Below are 26,855 nucleotides of genomic sequence, written 5' to 3'. Positions count from 1 at the left end.
AGAAAATAAGCAAAATATCTGAGTATTCACCAATACAAAAATTCAGTATGTATTCAGGCCACTTGTAGTGCAGGAAAGAAGATTGAAGCACACAGAGTGAGGGAAATGGCAAGCAGGGAGAGCAAAAAGTTATTTTTAAGGTGATGCCACGTGTCCTGTTTTTAAACCACTTTAAGTCATGCGTTTTCAATCCATTTTAAAATGCATCTGTTTTTTACCTTTTCCCATGCGTTTGGCTTCTTTGAACCTGTTTATCTATTAAGATTAACAAGTTAAAAGCAGCCAAACGCATGGTAAACAGTAAAAAACGGATAATACGTTTTTAAAATGCATGCAGTTTTAAACGGACTGAAAACACATGCTTTAAAACGGCTCAAAAGCAGGACATTTGGCACTACGCTTAAGAGGGTGGCCATTTTGCGACTTGACGACGTTTTCAATGCTACCACTTTTACACCAGTGATAACTTTTTAGTGAATTTTTTATATTTTTCAAACTTGCAAAAAAAGTGGTATTTTTGACTTGGGGCGCTAATTTCCGTTACTGGGTTAAACACTGGATATAACCATTATTATATTTTCATAGATCAGACATCTACTACGTCACATGTCGATAAGGGGTTAAAGGGAACCTCATTTTCACAAATACAGCTAGTGAAAGGTTCCCATAGAGGCCTATTACTGACCCCCTTCTTTTAGCTAAAAATAGTTTTCGTTATATCCTCATAAATCAACTTAATCTTATATTACCTGGCATCAGAATCAGCGTGTCCTGCTTGGCCGGCCCCTCCCATCTACTCCCCCTAATGTCCCATGCCTCTTCTCAGTATGTCATGTGACCAGGGTGATGTCATCTAAGGTCCTGTACCCAGTTACATTAGCAACCTCTACCCCAGTATGGGGAGAAGCAGAAGTCCTCCTGGCTACGACTTAGGACATTTCATCTGAAACACGTCAGTTTTTTCTTCTCATGGACGTCCTATGATGTTTTTACCATGTTTTTTTTTTTTTTCAAATAAAAGTGGACTTAACTTTATTCCTTGTGCCTTTAGTTTGAAACTGGACAAAAAACTTTTTTCTCGCTTGCTGTTTTCGTTTACTGGTTCCCCAACCCAGGTGTCCGTGCAGCCACGCATCGCTACCCCTATTATCTAGGTGAGCTGAACAAAGAAAACTTTTTTCTTTTACAGTGCTCTATTCACAGTCCAGAGCACTTGCAGGCTCCTTCTCTAATCATTTGTCCTACCTATTGGCCAGTCCTTGTTACCCCTGTAACCACCACTTTCATATTTAGAAAGTAATTTAAAGGAAACCTGTCACCAGCCTTAGGGTGTCGGCACACGTGCCGTTTTGACACACGCGTTTTTTGACCGTCAACGGTCAAAAACGTATGCGTTTTCAAAGCAAGTGTTTTTAATGTTTACCATGTGTTTGGCTGGTTTTAATCTGTTTCACAGCAGCCTACATTTCTAGCATGCGTTTTTAAATGTACTGAAAACGCATGCTTCAAAACAGTCAAGAAATGCAACGTGTGGCACTACCCTAAGCCCTGTTAAACTGCAAAATGGCCAGTTGAATGTTCTCTGGTGATGTCTTAATATATGGCCAACGATGCCCAATTTGCAAAAAATTAAGTTTAACACATTAAGATGTGTATCCTTTTTCTAGTCAGGGAGGGTGTGGTGTTCCCCTCATCAATGAACCAGCCACCCCTTTGCATACCGGTGACCCGCCTCCATCCTCAGGCCCTGCCTCTTATTTACAGCCGACTCCCGGTCCTCAAGCGGTCTTGTGTTTGCGCAGTGAGGCCATCTTCTCCGGTCTGGCCCTGTACATACCGGATGGACAAAAGTGCACTGCACATGAGTGGGAACTGGTGCAAGTGCGCAGGAGGATGGAGGGGTCGGCTATGAGAAAGAGGCATGGCCTGGCGCGGTTGCGGGTAAGGAAGGGGGCGGGTTCTCGGCATGCGGAGTGGTGGTCGGATGACGGCTGTGGCGAATTCTACTCCTGACTGGAAAAAGGATGCGCATCTATATTCATTTTTCGGGCGTCACTCAGTATTGGCCATATATAAAGACATCACCAGAGAACATAAAACCAGCCATATAAGGTATATTTTGTAGTTTAACAGGCTTAGGCTGGCAACAGGTGTTCTCTTTAAAGGGCATCTACCACCAGGATGAAGGACTGTGTGCAAATGAATCTGAGGGGGCTCCAGGCTCCATAGATGTTAATGAAGCCTGGAGCCCCAATGACTAATTTGCATACAGTCTTTTATCCTGGTGATAGATGCATTTTCTTGCACAGAGACCTGTCGACTACATGTTGCATGAACAATGCTTACCCTTGTAAACAGTGCTTTTTATCTGACATTTATGTGGATTTGGGAACATCACTGTACACTGTAGTCAGTCTGTGAATCCAGTGGGTCATGTACAACGGTCTTAGAATACAGGCGTTACATACCAGATAGGTTCTGTAGATTTGTTCTTAAGTTGAATTTGTATGTAGGTCGGAACTGTACAGTTTATAATTGTAACCCCAGCAAGAATTTTTTTTGGCCTTTGTGACAATTGGATTTTAAAAATGTTGGGTTGTCATAAAAACCAGGATTAATAATAAAGCTTAACTGCAGACACCTCCTTAGGGCTAAAGTACAGTGAACTACCATTATCCAGAGGTCCGTTTGTAACTAGGGGTTGTCTGTAAGTCGGGTGTTCTTAAAGGACACCTGTCATCAGGTCTGTGTCACTAGTTCTGTCACCTCTACCTGTTGGAGCAGCTCACAAGGATCCCATCTCAGCCTTTATCTAGTTATTTCATACATTAATCATTATAGAATCATCTTTTCTATATTATGTAAATGAGGCAGTGATGTCACCCCTGTTCCCCCTCCCCTCTCCTCCCCCTGCTCATGTCTGTGTGTAATGTATAGTAAAGCATTGCTAGTGTATGTGCTGCATCTGCTGACATCCTGCATTCTCCAAATACACAGAGACACAGACATCAGCTACACAAGTACCTGACATGTTCTGCTATAACATGGCTGCAGCCTGGAGCTGTTGTATCTCTCCTATTCACACACACAGGCTGCAGGGGGCGCCAGCACCAGGAAGCACATCATTATACAGGCTGTCAGTCAAGCATTGGACATTTCACATGTCATTTGCATACAGCTTTAGCACCTCATTGCTTAGGCTTACAGGCATGTAGAGGGACAATGGAGGGATAGAGGCAATGCTCTCTAATGGCAGTTTATGAAAATATATTTAGATTAGGGGGGTTATTTTGCACGACGAGCTCTCTTTAAGTTGGGGACTGCCTGTATAGCTTAAAAAAAATGTTGTGCACTGATTTACAGCGCTAGAAAATGAGCAGCCAGCAATAGAGTAAAAGTCGCTGCTGTCCTCAGGCAGGCGTCATTCAACATCCCAGAATTTTCTAATCAATTGCATTAAATACTATAAAGAGATTAGAATCTGCCATGTACCGCACTGATGATTTAATTACATTGTTGTACACAATATGTGTGTGTGTGTGGTGAATACCTCCTTTCCTTTAGAACTGTATAAATATGTTTTATTATTCTAATGGGGTTTCCAGGTGTGTCCTATAGACTGTCCTGACCAGTGTTCACACTTCTTTCTCTACCTGTATTTGTTATGCAGATGAAATTGTCTTTGATTGGCTTTCAGTGATCAATAGTTATTCAGAGGTTAATTTTGGTGTGGGGGCTGGTGCGTAAGAGACAAAAGCCATGGGGACAGAAGTGACATGTTTAACAGATTCCTGCAGGTGCTTAGAGGCAGAGGACCCCCTGTAAGGGATATACATAGGGAAGAGATCCGGCCAGTGTAACTGGAGGGCAATTCACAGAAGTGAGGGAGGTGCAACAGCCGCTGAGAGAAGGATATTATACAGGGAACACCATGGGGAGGGACTGGACACAGCTCAGCCTATTATTCTCACTCAAAGGCTTTAGGAAATATCCACGTGACTATTTTTCCTCCACTCTTGACAGTCTGCACAGTTTAATAGGAAAGAGTCCAAGGCATTGGAGCAACACAGATCCCAGGATGTCTCGCATGGATGAACCACAAGACAAGTGAGTAAGCAGCCTTTTCAGGCTATCTTGTCTTATTTTGTGTACCCTGCTCATATCTTACTATTTGTCATGCCTTGCTCTTTAACTCCTTCCTTCTGATGTACCCTTTCCTTGACCTGTTTTGTCGGTTCTGTCTCTCTGTATCTCACTCCACATGCCTCATACATAGTATACCTACTCCTCTCTGCTGTGCTGTATATTATGGTAGAGGGTTTGACAGCTTCCGGTATTACCAGTTTTATCTGCCCTTTCATTATACCGATAATATGCAATGTTACTCTGTATCCTTCTGTGTGTCTGACATACATTCATTTACTGTCATGCTGTGCAGTGCTTTGTATGGCCCCTTGTGTCATTGAGGAATGTCAGCCAGCAAATACAGCGTTGGCAGCGTTCAGGACTCCCTGCTTTAACAAAATTAAAAAATATCAATCTTTATCTGTTTTCGAACTCATTCTCTGTCATTCTATATGTTTATTTTTGGCATTGTATTACTTTGTAATATGTTCTTTTGATGTAGTTTGATGTATATGATTTAACATTCTCTATAGCCTGGGTTTGGGGTTAGGGTTAGCCTTTTGCGTTGAAGAAATATAATAGGTTATAAACCAATCCTGTTTTTTTTTTCGCTTCAATCACTGATGTTTGCTCTCTCTTTTACAGGTTCCACTTCGTCACTATCATATTCCTCATTTTGGGCCTCGGGACACTGTTGCCCTGGAATTTCTTCATCACTGCAATTCCAGTGAGTAAAACACACATCCTTTTCTTTTTATAATGCTGATGGCTGAACAAAACGGCTTAAAAGGCACAGATCTATATTAACATATTCATTGTTTTGGTTCAGTTCACATCTGCAATAATTGCCGAATACATTAAAATAGTAATGAGAATGTCATACATCTCCATTCTTGCTGTTGGATCTGACTCGGCTGCTTACATTTCTTCCAGTGCAGATGTTAACTCATCCTAAGGTCAGAGAAACACGACCGTATTTGGTCCGTGAATCACAGACCTTGTCCTGTCGATATATACATCACAGACTGACCACAGCGCTGAGGATGGGAAGCAGAGTTATATATGATGTAAAGATACCTTCTTCTCTGCAAGACAGTAGCACCATACTTAGATGATGATTAAAGTTGGGTGCTGCTGTCTTTCGGGGATTGTCCATGATTGAGAGACGAGCATGAAATCTGGCCAGCGTATGGCCCATGATTGACAGACCGACACTGTTGTGTTTCTTTTGCCTATGGATAAAAACATTAGCAAGATCAGAGAACAGTGCTCGGCTATTTCTGTCAGTCCTATAGAAAATAACTAAAGTGATGATTATGGAGGAAGGGATGGGTGCAGTCATGTCCACTACCTTTTGTGTAGGGCGTAAATGGTTGTCGTGGACCAACCCATCAAAGCTATTCATGTATCTTCAGTAGTCAGACAATTGGTAGCAATGTTACTTTAGAACGTAAGGATAGGGCATATAAAGTTCAACAGGCCCATTACGTCTTTTTCAATGATAAGTAACAAGATCACATATGTAATGTTAATGGCTCTTTAGACAATCTGTCCTGTATTGTACAGGGACCAAGGGGAGTTGATGGGGAATGGTAAACGCAATGTTGCCCCTGTATACAAAATAATGAAGATACAGTTGTGTCTTGTACTAACACAAATCATATTTTTTTTTCTATTTATTTTTTTTTAGTATTTTCATTATCAGTTGTCTGGGAACAATGCTACATTACCAAACAATGGTACCACACCGCAGAGAGATGAGTTTAATTTCAACAACTGGATGACCCTCTTAGCACAGCTTCCTCTTTTGCTTTGTACTCTGCTCAACTCTTTTATTTATCAATGGTGAGAATGTGGATTCTGTTGTCGTCTGTAACAACCTTCTTAATCAAGACCCAATTTTTGTTTTCATAGATATTCAATTATATCTCATACAGTAAATAAACTTCTCCTATATCTATATATCGATCATTTGCATTGAGGACTACTTCTGTAGATTGAAAAACAACAATAGTAAAACTTCTAGGCACATTTGCTCTCTGACCCCTGAGATACAAGAGGTGCTTATAGATAACCTTTTATGTTTACCTTTAATAAGCCTGTCACACATTTATGAATTTGACCTTAAAGCTGCACTTATACTGTCAACACATTGATAGATGTCATGCCACGAGGATGGGAAGTTTCAGCTGTGATCAGCTAAACTTTTGTGGCAAATTTGGCAATTATTTGCTAATATGAATATTCCAAAGAGAGTCAGCCAGTCTTATCTGTTTCTTATATATTTCCACTCGCATTTATTGTAAAGTGATTGTTTGACCCATGTACAAGCAACTTTACTGTCAGGTAATTCTGTTTATTTGGAGAAGAAAAAGGTTAAATGTGATACAAAAATCATTGCTGTTTGTACATTTTTTGTAGGATCCCAGAAAGAGTGCGGATAGCAGGAAGTATGACGGCTATCTTGTCCTTATTCATTTTCACTGCAGTCCTAGTTAAAGTGAATATGTCTCCTCAGAGATTCTTCGATCTGACCATGGCCACTATTTGGTTCATAAATGGTAACTATTGAATCATTTTTTCATTCACCAGACCACATTTATTTTATATGGCATCAATAGACATTATTCTGTCTAAATGTTAGTAGCACGTGTCAAAGAAGGACATTTTTTTTACTCTTTGAGGTCTTATATTACTTTACAGAAATCCTAGTCACCCACATAGTAAAACATGCTGCATGTTGTCTGTAGATATGAGGTGGGAATACAGGGTTCTTCCTTCCTTCCTTCTGCTAGGTTCAGGGTTATAGAAATGTGCCTGTGTTACACATTTTAGATGAATCATATAACTCCTGATCACCTCAGGGAGAGGAATAGTTACGATTACAGCAGTTTTTATACAAAGTTATTCATGCATCAGGGGCATTTTATATAAGCTACACACTTGTGAGTGTGGAGGGGGCCTTATTATTTCAGTGGTGGAAAAGGATCAATGCTGGGGTTTCAAGGAATGGAAAACAAGCACTGTTGTGTGCAGCTCTGTATAGTATGGTGTGTGCAGCAAATGTAAACAAGCCCTAATGAATTTTTAATATAACCTGTACTAGATACAGCGGTATAATGTGAGGCTCTGCTATGTTGCTGTGATGCATCTAGTTATTTAGATGCGCTGTCATCAGATCACACAGCTTTTTAAGATCAACATGGTGATATGTCCAAATGACACAGAAAAATATGGAAAAAGTGTAATGTTTGGTTATTAGGACTGGTCGACAAACTCCATAAACACACCTCTCTCCCTAGTGACTGACAACTACACGTGTACAAGCAGCCCTGTAATCACTGCTGATACCTCCTATTGCTCTTTTAGCTCAGTGAGCTAATGCTAGAGCAGTCCCAAAATTGTAAAGTCTGATGACTGATCCAATTTAAGACAATATCCAAAATCCATATTGTTTAATATATTTGGGCATGTATCTCTCTGTCTTAACTCTCCCATATTTTTTTCCCCTTTAGCATTTTGTGCTATTTTACAAGGCAGTCTTTTTGGCTTGTTGACTCTCTTCCCTCAGCGTTACAGCAGCATGTTCCTCAGTGGTCAGGGGATGGCTGGCACCTTTGCAGCACTGGCCATGCTGCTCTCCATGTCCAGTAAGTTTTGCAGTTTCCTCTGTTTTAATGCTGCAATATTTCTCTGTAAAGATTAGTAGTTGGGTAAGGTTGGCACCAAGGTTTAGTCTTCATATCTATGTAGTATACTTGAGGCCTATGATTGAAGGCCTTTATACAGATCAGAGCAAAGATGGGCAAAGTAACCAATTTTGCCTTTGCCATGGATTGATTATGTTTGTGGGGTAGCTCGTCTGCTGTATTGGGGGTAGAAGAATTGGACATGTTTAATTTCAGTTCCTGATCCTTTTGCTCTGAGGGTAGAGAGAGAGACCTCAATGGTTACATTACAACAGCTCACTTCCCTCTGCCCGTACATGAATGGCAGAGCTAAACATAGACACATAGCGGAAATCTACTAAACTTTTATTCAAAGTTTTAAACATTCCAGACAATTTTATATTTGTACATAGAGGTAGTGGTATTAAACTCCAAAGTATGAATTTACCCATAAAATACACTGTAGGCTGGTATAAAGTCATAACCTATTTTTATTAGTCATTTGTATGCAAGGATTGTGCAACATTTGTATTTCTCTTTCCACAAATGGTTTAGAGCTTTAGCCTTCTTCCGTATATTTTCTGCCACTTTATTTTTGTCTTGGTTACACAGAACAACTACATTCACTGTTGTAGAGTTTTCCACTAAGAGATTCCTGTTGATCTGCTCTAATACCATAAGTAGCTCCAAGTGAAAAACTTTGTTGAAGCCAAACCTGAATGTTAATGTTCTGTACTTGTGTGGTATGTGTACAATTAGCTGCTACTATGCTATAGAGTACTTTCCCTGGGTGGTTTTCATACCCGCCCAGGTGATTGCACTCTTGGGGTTAATAGAGTTCAAGTTTCTTTACTTTGGATCTGTTGATTTTTTTTTTTTTATACATATATGTTTATAAATGTTTGTCTTGTTGTGGAGCACAAGGGTTAGGTTTTGACGTTCTTTAGTAATGAAGGCAAAGTAGGCTTCCCGGATGTATTGTCAGGATGTCAAACATGTCATTATTGCATGAAGTTATGTGGAAATGATTTATCCCCAGTACAGTAAATGTTTAACTCTAAACAATGAGAAGAAATTTGGTAAGACTGTACATATCCAAACTAGATAATACAGTACATTGCATAGTAATAAAGTTGTCAAATTAGGAGCCTGCTCGCATGAAGAAGGGGCGACACCTAAGGCAAAGGTTCTAGTACAAGGAAACCTTCCTTTTATTTACCTGCATGTTTTGTATGTAAATGTCCGTCTTCAGCAAATATGATTCCACTCCTGGAATCCTCCATTGTGTACATTTTTACAGGACAATTCCTTAATATCCTTCCCTCCTTTCATCCTCCTAGGTGGGGCAGATCACGGCACCACAGCCCTTGGTTATTTTATCACTCCTTGTGTTGGGACTTTTATCTCCATCGTCTGCTACTTTTTGCTTTATCGTGTGGCAAGTATCCGCTTGTTTTATAAAACTAGTAAACTGTATTCTTCCTTGTACCCAAAACACAATAAAATGGAAATGATGTTCATGTAAGCACTTTATAGTTTAACCCTTCATGTCTTTTGCATTAGTACATAATTTTTTGTAACCATGGTCTTTGTTCTTTTTGATTATTTCAGGACTTTGCAAAACATTATCTTTCTAAGTCCACTGCAAACAGTGCAAAGACATATGAACTTGAGACAAAAACTGAGCTGTTACACCAAGGTACTGTAATAGTTATTACTACATGCAGAATTAGTAACAGTTGCAGAAACAAATTTCTGGCATCATTGGTGAGTGCTAAATTATTATTATTTTTCTTATAAGGAGAGGAGAATGGAGATGCTGCAGGACAGAAGAAAGCTGTTCTTCTATTAAAGGAAGCAGAGGCTGGAGGTGTTGGCGAGGAGAAGCAGACTGTATCTGTCTGCACTGTTTTAAGGAAGGTAAGAACATTCTGTTCTAACAGATCATTCCCTTGCATTATAATGAGGGTTTTAGCTTTTAATTTATCTTCTTGTGTACCTTACAATTCTAAAGTATTTTTGTCTATTTGGCTTGTCAGCCATCTTGAACATAATGTTTATGTAATAGTTGGCAGCACTACAATGTAGCATAATAAAAGAAGACGTTTTATTTAACCAGATGGAGCAATGCTTCAACTCCTTCAATAGTACTTTAAAGGGATATTCCAATCTCAGCACTTAGAACTATATCCTACAACTGAAACATGTTGGTTTACCTTTGGGAAATGCATGAAAGCGGGGACCTGTTTGCAACCACAATTTCATGTTAGAGGGTCGTCTGTTCTGTTTTCCCACTTTTATCTATCCAATCTGTCTTCATAATAATAATAATAATGTATTGTCCCCCAAAAAAGGGGAAAATAAGATGTCACAAACCAGTTTAAAAGTACAAACAGACTTAAAATACAATACAATAAAAAACATTAACAATACAGTTAATACATGAAGTAAAATGCCAAGAAAAACATTTAAAAAAAAGTTGTTACGCCGCAGGACAAAAGAAGACCACCAAAAACGCCCATAACCTACACAGTACCCTGTCAATCGTATCTGCCCTAAAAAAACAATATAAAGACATACAATAACCACGCATTAGACAGATCTTACCGATCCAATTAATGATGCCTATTTTGTACTGGACAAGTGGATAGTGCGTGGCAAGAATTATTTTTTTTTTAAATCTATCCGTCTATCCGCATTTAATTTCTTTTAATCTACCACTGAAATTACTTCGCTGCCCTTGAATTTGGTTGTACAACAGGTGAGTCTGATCCATCATCATATTGGCAAAATGTTTGAGTACACGACAGTGGAGCACGCTCTCCCATTGTTCCATTTTTATGCCAATTATGCTCTCCGCTTTTTCAATTATTTGTCCTGGGCAGATAGACATGGACCCTAGGCACAAACTCCATACAGTAAAGAGCTAACTACCACTGACTGATAGAGGTTAATCAAGAGGCTGGTGTTCACAGAAAAGGCCTTAAGTGATCTCAGGAAAAACAGCTTACTTGTTGCCATCCTGTACACATAGTCTGCTTGAGACTGGCATTTTAGTTTTTCATCGATCATTATGCCAAGATACTTACACTCCCTTACACGTTTGATTTCTACCCCTTCTACAGTCAATGGTTCCAGCCAGTCCTTCCTTTTCCTTGAGAAATTAACTATAATTTATTTGGTTTTAAGCAGATTTTATTGCAGGCTGTTTACCGCACACCAATCACAAAATTCACCCACAGTTGTCCTGTACCCCCCATAATTACCGTCTTTTATCAATCCAACAAGGATCGTGTTGTCAGAATATTTTTGTATAAAGCACTTGTCGTTATTCCTATGAAAATCTGCTGTGTATACAGAACAGAAATGGCGAGAAAATTGTCCCCTGTGGGACTCCTACGTTACACCGAGTTTCCCCAGACCAGTGACTCCCAACTTTTACTTTTTGGGGTCTATTTTTCAGGTAGTTCAGAATCTCGCGCCCCGTTTTCTGGTCCACAGATAGGTTTACTAGTTTCTCTACTAGGCGCTCGGGCACAGTGCGATTAAAAGTGCTACTAAAGTCAAAAACCGTTAAGTGAACAGTATTGCCTTAAATATAGTAGATATAGCAGATATTGTAGTGCGTCAACCACACCTAGTCCCGGCCGGTAGGCAAACTGGAGCGGGTCCAATGATGGTGAAACAACTGCACTCAATCTGTATATTATTATTTGTTCAAAACTTTCATAATGAGTGCTGTTAAGGCAATCGTTCTATAGTCATTTAGACGTGTCGGCCTCCTGACTTTACCCAGTGGAACTATGGTAGACATCTTCAAAAGTTTAGGTACATAAGTGGTATCCAAACTAGCATTAAAAATCCTGGCAAACACCATGCTCAATTCGTGACTCCATTCCCTTATTACACTTGCCGGAATATTGTCTGGTCCTGGGGCCTTTCTTAGTTTTAATCTATGGAGTTCCTTTTGTACCTCCCACACTTCAATTTTACCATTTACATTCACTGGGTCACCTGATGAGGAAACCTCAGTACTGTTTTCACAATCTCCTCCTGACTCTAGTGTGAATCTATTGAAACTTTTTAGCTCCTCTGCTAAATCTCCACTTCCTTCTACCTGCCCCGTTTTAGTTGGTAATCCCGTCACTGTTCTTAAACCTTTCCAAACTTCCCCAGGGTCACCCTAAGATAATTTTTTTCTCTAGTTTGTCCCAATATTGTTTCTTACAGTCTTTAATTTTTTGCTTAACCTTGGACACCATCTGGAAGTAATTTGCGTCCTTACTACAGAATGCTTGACTGCGCTTTCTGAATAGTTGTTTTAATTCTGAATTTATCCACAGTTGATTGTTTTGATATAATATTTAGATTTATATAAATTTAGATTGTGTGTGATTGTATCCTTATGGTAAAATGGTGAAATGCTCTTGGTATTCTGTTGTCACTCTACTAAAATACCCTTCAGAACTTCCAAGGATTGAAGTAAGGCTCTGTTCACATGACATTTTTATCCTTTGGCAAAGTTATACTTGGAGATGACGTTTATGAAGACTACTACATAATTGTCTAGGCATAATGTGTGATATATATGTACGTTTTTTGTCTAAACTGAAAGCGAGTCCTGACTTTGTCCAGTGGAAAAGTTTTAATTTTAGCAATGAACAGATGAGAGGAAATTAGAAAGGTGATAAATATTAAATAAAGTAATGCTACATGCAGCTCACCCTTCTCCACATGTCAAACCATGTCCATGTTTCACTTTGCAACAAACAGTAAAATCAGTCTTGACGTCTGTGTTGATACTCCCAATTAAGAAACTTGACTCCTGGCACTGTGATAAAACATATTTCTTCATTTAAATCTCTTTAAAACCTCCCTGCATAAATAGTAATCTTACTATTCTCCTGGAAAATATTTAATGTGAACATTGATCTATCCACTGTTCTTCTTTTACATCCCAGATTTATGTACCCTTCCCTCTAAAGTATCTCATTAGCTAAACTTGCAGGTGGATACCCAGACAGATTTAATTGTCAATATTGTCAAATTTGCGGCCACATGTCTGTCCCCATAGACAGCAATAGCGGGGATCAGTGCCACACATGTCTGGCACCGATCCGGGCCGCACACCGCAAAAAGATAGAGCCGCTGTTTTCTATGGAGGGGTCACCTCCTCATCCTTTCCAGCACACGGTGGTATGCCTGCACGGCGGGCATACCGCATGTGTATGTACCCTAAGTCTATATTGGACTGTCTTACCAGTTTATAGAAATCAAATGCTTCTGATTTAAACCATTTGCCAATTGATTTAATTGAGAAGTTTCTGGAATATCTGTCTTATGGAGTAATAACAGTTATAATATACTCCATTTATCCCTTGCCCTCCATATTTACTATATTCCTCTTATTTCCCCTTTATACTGTGTGTGTATGTGTGTATATATATATATATATATATATATATATATATATATATATATATATATATATATATATATATATATTGGACAGGAATATTAAATTTAAGTAAAATTGCAATGAATTAAAATTAAAGTACTAAAATTTCAGTAATACTAAAATATTGCACAAAACTGGGCTACTATAATGATTTCCTTTTCCTGCAGATCTGGGTGATGGCTCTTACTATTGTCATCACATTTGGAGTCACATTATCTGTATTTCCTGCCATCACAGCAGGAGTGGCGACCAGTGTGGACAGTGAAGGCTGGAGTGAGTGTCACTTCTTTCATCTCATTCCCTCATTCTCATTTGTTATTTTCATCTCATGCGCTTTGTGTTTTTTATTTTAGGAGACTTCTTTACTCCTGTGTGCTGCTTCTTGATTTTCAATATTATGGACTGGATTGGGCGTAGTATTACAACAAAAATCTTGTGGGTAAGTGTTAACTTTCTCCTAATTGGAATAACTATGAAGGAAAAATGGCTCACATTGTTACTATGGTCAGAAAGACCCCTTAGGGTAAGTTAAGTAGCTGCTTCACGTTGGTACTTAATAAGTTATTGCTAAGCAGTTGTTGATCAGAAGCATTAATGTAACAATTGAGAGCTTGGAGGACGTGATGGCAAATAAATTGTATTACTCATGAAATCACAATGTTGGAGTGGCATTTTCTTAGAACTCTGCTTTGTGTTTTTCAAGTAAGTATTTATGACTAAATAACAACTGGGTTTGTGACAAAGCAAGAAATACCCATTTGGTGTTACCAAGGGGACATGGTAACACCAAGTATCTCAGTTTTAATTAAAAGAAAAAATCCTATAAAGTCCCTTACAGTCAATGCGACCGTTTGCTAGCCATTTCAGTGTCTGGAACATGTCCCCATATACTTTTATGGGCTCGTGCTCACAGCCCTGTGCATGAGCCGCATACCTGGGATGCATATTATGGAGCGGATCCTATTCCTGCCAGGTTTGTGTTGCGGCCATTCTTTTTCTATTGTCATCAGTGTGTATGACAAGCCGCAAGCAAGGGACCACGACCCGGAAAAAAGCATGTGTGCATGTGTTACAAAGGAACGTTATAATTCAGATTACTGGTAATAATTGTCCTAGACATAATAATTATAATGAGTACATGTTGCTGCTAAAAGCTCCCTAATGAGTGGTTCTCTGTAATCTGCCTCCTTACTCTTAAGGAGAGCTTAAGAATTGCGACATTGAAGGTCTTGCTTTGACCAGGGAAAACGGAGGAGGATGAATCTTAAGGGAATTCTATCAGGGGCCATTCTTGCTCATACACATTAGATTGCTGAGCAGTTATGACCGGGTAGCATTAGCTTGCCAGGTTAGTCGTTGGGAAAACCACAGACACAGAAATGTTATAAGATGAATCTGAATCTAAGATCGGGCCACACAAGATGAGATATGTGTTATACTGAGAGCAACCGGGACCTAAAAACCCCCCAAAACAGTATTTTTTCTTTTTGTCCTTTGCCCACCTACGAACAGTATGAAACCCTTAGTACCGTATATACTAGACTATAAGCCAAATTTTTCCAGCACAAATACCACTGTACTTACCTTTCCGACCCCACGGGTCTGTCTTCGTGTCCTTGTACAATGCCAGCACCCACACAAGTGGCGACGCACAAACAATGACGTTGGCAAGTGGCTGAAGTCATAGACATACGCGCAATACGGAGCCCGAGCACCCGTATCAAGTAGAGGACCTGCCTGGCATGATATATACTGGGGGGCAACAGGCTGGCAGGCAGGCTGTTTACTGGTGGGCAGCGGGCTGGCAGGCAGGCTGTTCACTGGTGGGCAGCGGGTTGGCAGGCTATATATTTGGGGGCAGCGGGCTGGCAGGCTATATACTGGGGGGCAGCGGGCTGGCAGGTTATTATACTGGGGGGCAGCGGGCTGGCAGGTTATTATACTGGGGGCAGCGGTCTGGCAGGTTATTATACTGGGGGCAGCGGGATGGCAGGTTATTATACTGGGGGCAGCGGGCTGGCAGGCTATATATTGGGGGGCAGCAGGCTGGCAGGCTATATATTGGGGGCAGCGAGCTGGCAGGCTATAGACTGGGGGAGCACAGAAACACAGTTATTCGTGGTGCACAGTTTGCCCCTTAAGGAGCTTCTCACGGTATAAGACCGGTCCACACAGTCTTAGGAAAAGTCCACAGAAATAGAGAAAATAATTTCACTATGACCGGAGCTCCCAATAATATTCTTCTCATTCGTTATTCCACCGATGAACAGCACTAATCCGCCGTTTCTCCTGCTGAAAGTACGTGCCATTCAGACTAGCACCGTCGCATTTTCATTATCCTTCTTTAATTATATTGTAGCTGGAAGAAAATATGATGGTGTGGTACGTTCCAACAAAGTTAAAATTTATTTAAGTTCATCATACTCACAAGAGTCAATTAAAAATGTGCATATCGAAGTCAAATAGCGGGACGCTAGCTTTCATGTCCGCCCGACCCAGGGTTTCGCCGGCAAGGCTTCTACCGGGGCGTTGCCGGCTCACTCTTCCTGGGTCGGGCGGACATGAAAGCTAGCGTCCCGCTATTTGACTTCGATATGCACATTTTTAATTGACTCTTGTGAGTATGATGAACTTAAATAAATTTTAACTTTGTTGGAACGTACCACACCATCATATTTTCTTCCAGCTACAATATAATTAAAGGAGGATAATGAAAATGCGATGGTGCTAGTCTGAATAGTGACATACTTTCAGCAGGAGAAACTGCGGATTAGTTCCGTTCATCGGTGGAATAACGAATGAGAAGAATATTATTGGGAGCTCCGGTCATAGTGAAATTATTTTCTCTATTTCTATATACTGGGGGGCTGGGGCTGGCAGGCTATATACTGTATATACTGGGGGGCTAGGGCTGGCAGGCTATATACTGGGGGGCTGGCAGGCTATATACTGGGGCTGTCAGGCTATATACTGGGGGGGCAGCGGGCTGGCAGGCTATATACTGGGGGGGCAGCGGGCTGGCAGGCTATATACTGGGGGGGCAGCGGGCTGGCAGGCTATATACTGGGGGGGCAGCGGGCTGGCAGGCTATATACTGGGGGGCAGCGGGCTGGCAGGCTATATACTGGGGGGGGCATGGGCAGGCTGGCTATATACTGGGGGGGGCAGGCGCTGGCTGGCTATATACTGGGGGGCAGGCGCTGGCTGGCTATATACTGGGGGGCAGGCGCTGGCTGGCTATATACTGGGGGGCAGGCGCTGGCAGGCTATATACTGGGGGGGCAGCGGGCTGGCAGGCTATATACTGGGGGGCAGCGGGCTGGCAGGCTATATACTGGGGGGCAGCGGGCTGGCAGGCTATATACTGGGGGGCAGCGGGCTGGCAGGCTATATACTGGGGGGCAGCGGGCTGGCAGGCTATATACTGGGGGGCAGCGGGCTGGCAGGCTATATACTGGGGGGCAGCGGGCTGGCAGGCTATATACTGGGGGGCAGCGGGCTGGCAGGCTATATACTGGGGGGCAGCGGGCTGGCAGGCTATATACTGGGGAGCAGGGGCTGACTATATACTGGGGGCATAAGCTGTCTGGCTGTATTCTGGGGGCAGGGGCTGTTGGTTATATAATTGGGAGTCAGGGACTGGATGGCTATATACTGGGGGGGCTTGTTAGCTATATACTGGGGGGAAGGGGACTGGCTATCTATATACTGGCTGGAGGCTGTGACCAATGCATTTCCCACCCTAGACTTATACTTGGGTCAGTAGGTTTTCCCAGTTTTTTGTGTTAAAATTAAGTACCTCGGCTTGTACCTTCTGCTGTATCTCAGTACCTCACAGTGGGTTTCCAGCTGTGATCTTGTAAATGAGCAGTAATTTATAGAGTAATTGCAAGTTAAAATCTGTTTCTGTGACTTGTCTAACTGTGTCTTTTCTTTTTCCCTAGCCCGGTCCTGACTGTAAATACCTACCATTACTTGCAGCAAGCCGCTTTATATTTATCCCCCTCTTTATGTTCTGTAACATTCCTGACCACGTTTATCTCCACACCTTTTTCTACAATGATGCCTGGTTCATCATCTTCATGATCCTCTTCTCTGTCAGCAATGGCTACTTTGTATCTCTCCCCATGTGCTTGGCACCAAAGTAAGTACCAAAATGAACTAAGCTTTTGTATAGAAGCAGTGTTTATGTGAAGATCTGACTTTCAATTGGTTTAATGTGGGTGGAGAAATATCTTGTAGCAATTTTGTTACGTGTAAGTGATTACTTGCCCCAAAAACTGCTACATGCAAACCTATCCAAGACATCAGAATAAACAATAGGAGCATATGCTTGTACAGAAGTACATGAGGCAGAACATTGATGAATTTAGCTGCTACATGTAACTGATAGTGTCATGCGTCATCCCTGTATATAGATAAATGCATAGTGATTTAGTGAGGGGAGAAAGCCTCTGCCAGGCTTTATAGTGGCTTATGTCCCCAGATCTTGCATTTGGAGATGTGGGTATAAATTTAAAGGGAACTTGTCAGCAAAAAATGACCTAATAAACCACTATTAGTTTGTTGTAAAGCAGCTTAACGCCTTCCAGATCATGTTAATTTTAGGGACCTTCCTGGTATTATCAAGGAAATTTACTTTGAAGTGAGATGTACGAGTTGGTCAAGGAGGGAGTGAATTTAATACTGAAGTCAAGCTCTCCCTGCCTCAGCATGCCCCTTAGTGATAAATTAATGCAGGGACATCAATTCGAGCAAACAAGCTCACCTGAAGTCTGGTTTATGATGTCAATCACAGCAGAGGGGCTGTTTTGCGGCAAGGAGAGATTGACTTCAGTGCTAACCTCTCCGCCTTCCTGTCTTTATACAACTAATTTACATCTCAAAAATGTCAACGTGTTAGAAAAATCAATAGTACAAGCATTGTTCAAAATGCTTTTATTATCAAAATCATGCTCCCCTGTCTGAGAAAATGAGTATGACTTTCTGACTTTCTAGGTATTCTACACTTGTACCATGTGCAGAAGGAGAAATCAGTAGATATTTTTTTTAATCTAACTGAGAATAGTTAATGTTGAGCTTTTGAGAATACTAGGTTTCTTTGCCAGACATGAGGTTATGCATGAAACAGAAACTTCACAGCATTTTATACACGCTAGGCAGTGATCAACAAAGGATATTAAAACAACAGAATAATATATAAGCAAATCGCTTATTTACCACAGTTCAGGTAATAAACAAACTTAAAAGCTTATGCATGCATTGTAAGTTGTTTATTACCTGACCTGTTGCACCGTATATACTCGAGTATAAGCCGAGGCCCCTGATTTTGCCACCAAAACCTATTGACTCAAGTATAAGCCGAGTGTAGGAAATGCATTGGTCACAGCCTGCCAGTATATAGCCAGCAAGACGCTTTAGTATACAGCCAGCCCACAGTTTGCCCAGTACATAAAAAAAATAAACTTACATACTCGCCTTCGGACAGTCCCCGATGCTCGCTGCGGCTCCCTGATGCTGCATTGTCCGTGGCTCCTCTTCTGCTGTAACAGCTTGCAGAGAAGTGTCCATGCGACCTGCCAACCGGTACACACTATGACATAGTGTGCGCCGGCTGACAGAGTGCATGACCGCGCCTCTGCCAGTTGTTACAGCAGAGAGAAGACAGAAGGTGAGCATCAGGGGGCGCCAGAAGGTGAGTATGTAAGTCTACTTTTTATAGACTCTGAGTACATACGGTAGATAAGATGTGTGTATACAGGCAGTCCCCGCGTTATATACAGGATAGTTTCTTTAGGTTTGTTCTTAAGCTGAATTTCTATGTAAGTTGGAACTGTATATTTTATAATTGTAACCCCATTGAAAAAATGTTTTGGTCTTTGTGACAATTGGATTTTAAAAACGTTGGGTTGTCATAAGATCGAGGATTAACAATAAAACTTAATTGCAGACACATTTGATAACTTTTAAAGCTGTATATTGTATCCTAGGGCTAAAGTACAGTAAATTTCCATCATCCAAAGGTCCGTTTGTAACCAGAGGTCTTCTGTAAGTCAGGTGTTCTTAAGTAGGGGACCGCCTGTATATCATTCTGTTGGTTTAAAGTGTTTTGTTTTTAAAAAAAAAGATCCTTTGACGATCACTGACGGTTATGTATAAAACTATGACACTGCTGAATTCTGGCTTGCTAGCAAGATTGTGGTGTCATTTGCAGAATTCTATGGAAAAAGAAGGGGGAGAAGCTGAGTCACATAAGCTAGGTCTCAATCATTCAGCTCAGGGTGTAGTGAAACTTCCTATTACTGCTGGATCCATCATTCTTGGCACCGATGAACAAGTGCCTCACTGACAACAACCTTTAAAACTGAAGAATTGCCTCACGAGTCTAATGCAGATACGCAGAATAACTTTGAAGTATAAAGCTTTCTTTTATGTAACCGTCTTACACAATGTTTGCTTCTTTCCAGGAAAGTTTTGCCACATGAGAGTGAAACAACAGGGGCCCTTATGACCTTCTTCCTAGCCCTGGGACTGTCAGTAGGAGCCGGCTTATCCTTTGGCTTTAAAGCACTTTTATAAGTAGAAAACATGAAAGTGAAGATCCATTCAGTATACAATAGCCATTCTGTTCTGACCATTAGTTGTATTCTACAAGACTGATTTCTGCTCTGATCTTCCTGTTTACTGCTTTGGTATTGTGTATTTTTTTTAATCTTTTATTGCTTGTTTTTCTGCTTTTACCTTGTTTTTACTTTTTGTAGCCCAGCAGTTTTCAGCCATCTTATTTATCATTGCTGCTAAGTTTTTTTTACAATGTTATTTATGTTAACAAATGTATAACCATAGCAGTTTTTGGTTATTTTTAGTTATAATATTGAATAGGAATGAGCATGTAGTATTTGGGAAATTACCTGTTCAACGCTGTTATCTATAGGAATCAGTCAAATTATTGTTGCGCAAAAAGGCCTCAAAATATCCTCTTGTATTTATCACTTCCAAAATGTATAGATCTTGTATGCAGTGTTGCTTCACCAATTTGATCGATGCTGAATTGCATTTAGAGAGAGTTTGATCAAACCATAGGTCACAACTGTGATTGGGAATGGGACCAGTGAGAACAATATAGTGGAATGTACACGGCAGGGCTGGTGGATTTATGATTATTATTAGCATTTATATTTTACCCGAATAGGCTATAGTTAGTCGGCACTAAATGTTTTGGCTCCTGATGAGTGAGCTGAAATTTTTGGAAGGTAAGGCTTATTTCACACCGCTGTCTGTTCTTTTCATTACACTCTCTGTTTAAGGAGAGGGTAGTGGAAAATAAGAATGGATTGACTTCCTATCACCTACTGCTCCCTGTAGACTTCAATTGACCTTTTTTTTTACCTTCTATTATGCATCCGTCATTAAATACAGGGAGACAGACAGCAGCTGCTGCGCTATATAGCGCCATCATATTCCATAGCGCTTTACAAATCAAGGTGTAGTACAATTTGTTCATTCAGGTAGTTAGTTCTAGTTAATTGACATCCTATGTAGGACCGTCCAATGGATTCAGTCATACTGAATATTTTTCTCTAGATTTACTAAACTATACGTCAATCTGCCGAGCTCCTCCTGCATTATCATGCACTGCCTGCATATAGTGGACAATGTTTTAACAGGACGGGTTCCTTCTAAGGACCATACACAGAAAAAAATGATGAGGTCTCGTAGTGGTAGTACAATCCAGATGTATTGTCATAGCTCTTTAGGGCTGATGAATTTTATGATCATCATGAAATATATGACTACTCGCACAATCACAGTGGTATTTAGTCTTTAGCAATACACTTGTAAACGTCACTTTTTTGATATTTATCTTTTGCTATTATTTATAGGATATTAAAGGGAATAGTATTTTTTTTTTTAATTTTAAAAATGTATTTTATTAGCAATTGCATTGGAAAGGGAACACACACTTTATAGTGAAGGGGTAGTTAGCAATACATATGTAGTGACTTCAGTGCTTGGCTATGTGCTTTATTGTTGCTGCAACCTCATATATTGTGTGATTACATTGTAAATGCTTGTTAATACTTTTTTATTCTACAATATATAATAGGCATCTCTGGTCTCTAAATATTACAGTATAATTATTCAGGATGACTCTACGCCATTCCACTTGTTGCTGTGAGGATCCAGGAGTCTATGGCAGTGGAATGATGAAGATCTTCTGTTGCAGCACTTCTGTAGATTTAAGGCTTCACTGGTTGCTTTAGGCCGCGTTCACACATTGGGGCTGATTTACTTACCCGGGTGACGCTGCTGCGCTGTAGTTCCCCGGAATGCACTGATCTTCACCAAGCCGGACCAAGTGAAGGTAAGCGCGATTCCCGTGACACTTTTTTTTTTCTTCTTAAAGCAGCGGTTTTTCCGAATCTGTTGGGTTTTCGTTCGGCCACGCCCCCGATTTCTGTCAAGTGCATGCCAGCGTCGATGCGCCACAATCCGATCGCGGATTCATGGAAAATCGGCGCAAAGCGGAAATATTCAGGTAACACGTCGGGAAAACGCGAATCGGGCCCTTAGTAAATGACCCCCATTGTGTTTTGGTTGCAGGCATGAATGCATGCATTTTGTTAATACAAACGTTAACGGTAATGAAATCAATTCTCCTCTGTGGTAACGCGTTTCAAAATGCAGTGTAAACGCAACCAAAACGCTCTGGAGAAGCTCTTCTCACAGGGATAAGTATACACATTTGATCATAGGATTTTATTGTTACAAAGCAGAGGATAAACTTCTTCCGTTTTCCATTTACTTTGTTACTTTTGATGTTAATTATGTTATGTGCTCAAAACTGGAAGACACTTGTTTAGCATTTGACCAGTTTATTTTTTTATGAATAAACTCTTTTTCTCATAAACATTTTGTTTGTTGTATGTTTCTTGCACTCCTGTGCAGTTTGTGCCAGATAATTCAATAGTGGTACAGGATGTTCAATTATCAGGCGCAAGCTGCACGGCTCTGGAAAGTGTGGATACAGTTGCACCTTTTTGTGGTGCACTTTCAGTATTCACCAGACTTGTGGCACAACAAAAAGGAACACAAAAGGGGCGTAAACACTTCATAAATACATGTGTACGCACATTAGATGTTCTTTTTAGTCCAAACATAGACAGAATACTGGCCAAAGCACCTTAAAATATGTGAGCCAATGGAGGAGATGTATTAAAGAAAATCTACCATTTGCTTTTATGCATTATGAACCAAACATACCTTGAGAATGCTGTAGCTACACTGATGCAGAAACAAATCTTGTTTAATCCCTGAACTGACTGGTTGTGCTCAAAATACTATTATAAAATGATAATGAGGCTCTGTCGCTCCGGTGCCTGGCTCATGGCGTCGTCTCTTACCCTAATTGTGCATTGCTCCAGAGAACGCTGTGTTGTCCTTGACAGGCAGAAGTAATCAATTGCTGCACCATCCCCCAGCTGCTGTGTACGAGTCATCCAGGTTGATTAGTGATGTCTGGACAGTTCAGGAGGCTCCATATAATGTGTTCATGTATGGCAGTCAGCAGCACCCAGCTTTCCCAAATTCCTGAATTTTGTAATTGTTTGTTTTTTGAGCAAAATCACTCTTTTGAGGGATTAAACAAGATATGTTTCTGCATTAGTGTAGCTACAGCATTCTCCAGTTTCCTCCTTGGGACTCCGTAGGAGTCGGAAAACAGCTGGTGGTTTCCTCTGTGTGTTTTTTGTTGCGTTTTAAAACTCATCCAAAATTCAAGTTCGAGGGGGTTTGGCCAAATCGCATATGCGTTTTGGTCAAACCCCCTCCCAACTGCGCTTGTAAATACAACAATAGTGGTACGTGTGACTGCTCCCCAAAACTGGTCTAAAATCTTCAGTATATGTGGTACCGAGCATTTCAGGTGCAAATGACTCCAGTTTTCTGGAGTAGACAGATTGATAAATCTCCTCCGATGAGTTGTTCCTGATCCTTTTTACCAATTATTCTTTTGCTTTCATTATCAAGAGCCAAAGCCAGTTGTGTAGAGTTCACAGAGATAAGGTAGAAAAGGATTTGCAGCTGTTCTCTGCTGAACAACATCTGGTTTTGGCTGACAATAAGGGTGATGCCACACATCACCCTAAGGCCCCCAACAGACAAGCGATGCATCCAACATGCATTGTGTGATGGCTGGAGCGTCTGGCCCGAATTCTGACATCCAGAAGTTAATTGACAGGCTGAGTTCAGCTCCGGTTGTTCAGCGTTCTGGAAAGCCATTCCAGCCAGCACTCTCTTGTGTGTAAATGACCTAATTAATACAAATGGTGAACGATTCTACTGGCCATAAGCTAACTGGGACCATAGAACTTAAAGAGGACCTGTCACCCGCAAAATCCCCCTATGAGCTGCGTATTAAAGTAAGCTGCTCCCTAGTTTTACCCCAGTAATAGCAGCGTTCTATCGCTAGCTTTATCGGAACATACTGATAAGCTAGGAAACACTGCACTACATAGCCATCTGAACGCCAGACCAAGCTCACAGCGGTCCAGTGTATTCATGAAGGGGCAGTCCGAGGTGCTCCCCTCTTCATTGCTTCTCCCCTACACCATATGCCGGCGGTGACTGCCAGGCTTCATGCGGCAGTCACCACCTCCTCGGCCTGCCCCCTCATGAATACACTGCACCGCTGTAAGCTTGGTCTGGTGTTCGGAGGGCTATGCAGTGCAGTGTTTGCCATCTTTGTCAGTATGTTTCGATAAAGCTAGCGACTTAACACTGCAATTTCTTTAGTAACCAGCTTCTAGGGGGATTTTGCAGGTGACGGGTCACATTCAAAGGGGTTTTCCATACTATGGGCAAAAAAGTATGCATGCTTGCCCCTCTGCGGTTCCAGTATTGCTCTGGTTTTCAGCCTTGGACCTGGCTGGAAGTTCTGTTTCAGCCAATGAGTGGCCTCCTTGGACCACTGGGCATCACTTTCTGTTCCCAGGGGACTTTGCCTCCTTTCTTTTCCCCTGGTTTTCCTTGCACACCTGCTGTGCAAATATGTCTTTCTGCCTTTTGTAAGCATTTGCATTACAATATAATTGTGTGTTATAACTTACCTTACACCCTGACACAATCATCTGTCAAAACATGCATTTCAAAATACAACATGTGACTTCTCTGTGCTACTCGCTGCTCAACTCTCAGCCCCCACCTTTGGGCTCCTGTACAGCTCCTCCCTCTCCCATTGTGAGACAGCATCCTAATTATAGGGTTCAGTAGCTTCTTCTACACCATTTATCAGGATGGAAATAAGCAGTAGAGCACTGTACAGTAGAGGCAAATGAGAAGGACACAAGATTGCAGATGAACCCTGGGCTGCAACACTTCTTCTGGAACATCAATGGATTGTGTTTCTAGTCTGAGAACAAGTCTCAAGCTGCGTTCACATGTTGCCTTTTTATTGCATTTTGAAATACATTACAACAGCTGAGGAGAGGTGATTAGCAGAATTACATTATTGTTAACAGTGGGTGCGTTTGGGTCTGCGTTTGCAAACGCAGCCAAAACGCAACGTGGAACAGCGCCCTTAGGGTGGTGGCACACATGGCGTTTTAAACCCGTTTTTAGGCCGTTTTTAAGCACTCCGTTAAAAAACGCATCAGTTTTTGACCGTTTTTCAATTATCTTCACAAACTGATGAGTTTTCAAAAAAACTGCATGCATTTAAAAAAAAAAAAAGCATGCTTTTTTTAAACGCATGCATTCTTTAATGGCCTGCTTAAAAAAGGCATAAAACGGCTTCAAAACCCCACATGTGCCACCACCCTTAGGGTGTTTGTAACGGAATCAAATCACTGGGGCGGCCCACGCACAAAATCGGCAATCAGTACCCTGTGTCTTGCATTTGCACAATACAAGACACTGGGCCCCGATTGCTGTTTGTGTGTGTTTGCATACAAACGAATATGCGATCGTCTGTGGGACGCCCCAGGGCACACGTGGGCGCCAAGGAGAGGAGGAGGAGGGGGTGAGCACCCCTCTCCATAGAGGAACATTGCACACGGTGCTGTATTCTGAGAAAAGAAAGGACATGTCCTATCTTTTCACGGGGTATGTGTGCGGCACCCTACCGCTCCCGTAGGGCTCCTTGCACCCATTCCCGGTTGTGTGTGTGTGTGTGTGGGGGGGGGGGGGGACATATATACGTTGTATATACGTCCCTCATACGTGTGTGTGAATGCAGCCTAACACTCCTATGGGATCACGGCACCGTACGGCATGTTCTTTCTTTTCCCGTATTACGGCGCCGTGCCCCATATGTTCCTATGGAGAGGGGCGGGGTGAGCAGCAGTCACCTCCTCCTCTCCCCGCGCCTGCTGTGTGCCCGCCATGCTACGGTGCAGTGTGCATGTAGCCTTAGGCTGGCGCCACACGTAGCACTTTGTCTGCGCTTGCAAACGCAGACAAAGTCGCGCCCATCGGGGCGGGCCACGGCCCGATCATATCGGCGTTTCTATGGAAACGCCTGCGATCGGGAACGAGCCGCCGGTGTTTCGCATTAAATTCGTTCCCTATCGCAGGCGTTTCCATAGAAACGCCGATGTGATCGGGCCAAGGCCCGCCCCGGTGGGCGCGACTTTGTTTGCGTTTGCAAGCGCAGACAAAGCGCTACGTGTGGCGCCAGCCTTAGGGTGCGTTTTCAGTCCGTCTAAAAACAGTCCAAGAACATCCCGTGTGGCAGCACACTTGGGGTGCATTCACATGTGGCGTTCAGCGCATGTGTTTCAAAACGCAATGAATCAACTGAATAGAGATTTGCCTAATTAAATGGCTGTTAACATTTGCATTTACAACACAAGCGTTAACACAACGTTACCACTTTCGTTCCTTTATTCTATAAAAACGATAGAATATACAAGGGGTAGACAGCATCGATCTATGCGTTTCGGATTGGCCCGTTTTGGCAATTTAAACATTTTAGCTTTGGCCTACTATGAAACAATTTTGATAAATGTGCCTCCTAGATTTATTTTAGGCTATGTTCAAACTACCGTCCAAACTTCCATTCCTTACCCCCTATTTTTAAAAAGTAAAGAATGGAGGTTTAACGTATCCATTAAAAATCTCATTGACATCAATGTACATTGTGTCATCCGTTATGTTCCGTCTAGGCAGGTATCTATTATCTAATGCGTTTTTTGGACGGTAAAAATTACGGTGGTTGCAGTACTTCTCTGTATGGATAATGATACCTGCCTAATTGAACATAATGGATGACATAAAATTGACATTGATGGATTTTTAACTGATGTGAGATTTGAATGGTAGTGTGAACTTAGCTTTATCCGTATGAGAAAAAAAAAAAAGGAAAAATTCGACGAGGATGGGATTCGAACCCACGCGTGCAGAGCACAATGGATTAGCAGTCCATCGCCTTAACCACTCGGCCACCTCGTCTAGTGATTTCAGGTGCGGTAGTTCTTCTCTCACATGTTTGTATATGTAGCGGAGCGCTCACTGTACTGTCATGTGTGTTGTATTTCACTGCCTCCTAATATTCTACTGTGTCGCCAAAGCCCAGTAATAGATAACGAAACCACCTCCTGTACACT

The 26,855-nt window shown here is 41.5% G+C and overlaps 1 protein-coding gene and 1 non-coding gene across 4 annotated transcripts in view; one reads left to right on the top strand and one right to left on the bottom strand.

Annotated features, from left to right (window-relative positions):
- SLC29A2 (solute carrier family 29 member 2) overlaps positions 1-22,162 on the top strand; it is a 35,176-nt gene extending 13,014 nt beyond the window's left edge. For 2 of the 3 annotated variants that reach the window (XM_072117935.1, XM_072117934.1), the window contains exons 2-13: positions 4,024-4,107; positions 4,771-4,852; positions 5,816-5,970; positions 6,547-6,686; positions 7,641-7,775; positions 9,134-9,231; positions 9,405-9,492; positions 9,595-9,713; positions 13,419-13,524; positions 13,605-13,690; positions 17,196-17,395; positions 19,719-22,162. In XM_072117935.1, coding sequence (XP_071974036.1) covers positions 4,079-4,107; positions 4,771-4,852; positions 5,816-5,970; positions 6,547-6,686; positions 7,641-7,775; positions 9,134-9,231; positions 9,405-9,492; positions 9,595-9,713; positions 13,419-13,524; positions 13,605-13,690; positions 17,196-17,395; positions 19,719-19,830 — 1,350 coding nt within the window. In that variant the 5' untranslated portion in view covers positions 4,024-4,078 and the 3' untranslated portion in view covers positions 19,831-22,162. Of the gene's footprint in view, positions 1-1,054; positions 1,155-4,023; positions 4,108-4,770; positions 4,853-5,815; positions 5,971-6,546; positions 6,687-7,640; positions 7,776-9,133; positions 9,232-9,404; positions 9,493-9,594; positions 9,714-13,418; positions 13,525-13,604; positions 13,691-17,195; positions 17,396-19,718 lie in introns of those variants that run through there. The other variant, XM_072117936.1, reaches the window with a different exon arrangement.
- A 4,456-nt stretch (positions 22,163-26,618) lies between these two features.
- On the bottom strand, positions 26,619-26,700 carry TRNAS-GCU (transfer RNA serine (anticodon GCU)). The gene has a single exon. It is a non-coding gene; the product is annotated as a tRNA-Ser (tRNA).
- Positions 26,701-26,855: the final 155 nt, after the last annotated feature.

Source organism: Engystomops pustulosus, chromosome 7 (genome assembly GCF_040894005.1).
Source record: "Engystomops pustulosus chromosome 7, aEngPut4.maternal, whole genome shotgun sequence".
NCBI classification, from domain to species: domain Eukaryota; kingdom Metazoa; phylum Chordata; class Amphibia; order Anura; family Leptodactylidae; genus Engystomops; species Engystomops pustulosus.
The sequence above is the reverse complement of the archived record's forward strand: the minus strand, read 5'-3'. Positions and strand labels throughout refer to the sequence as shown.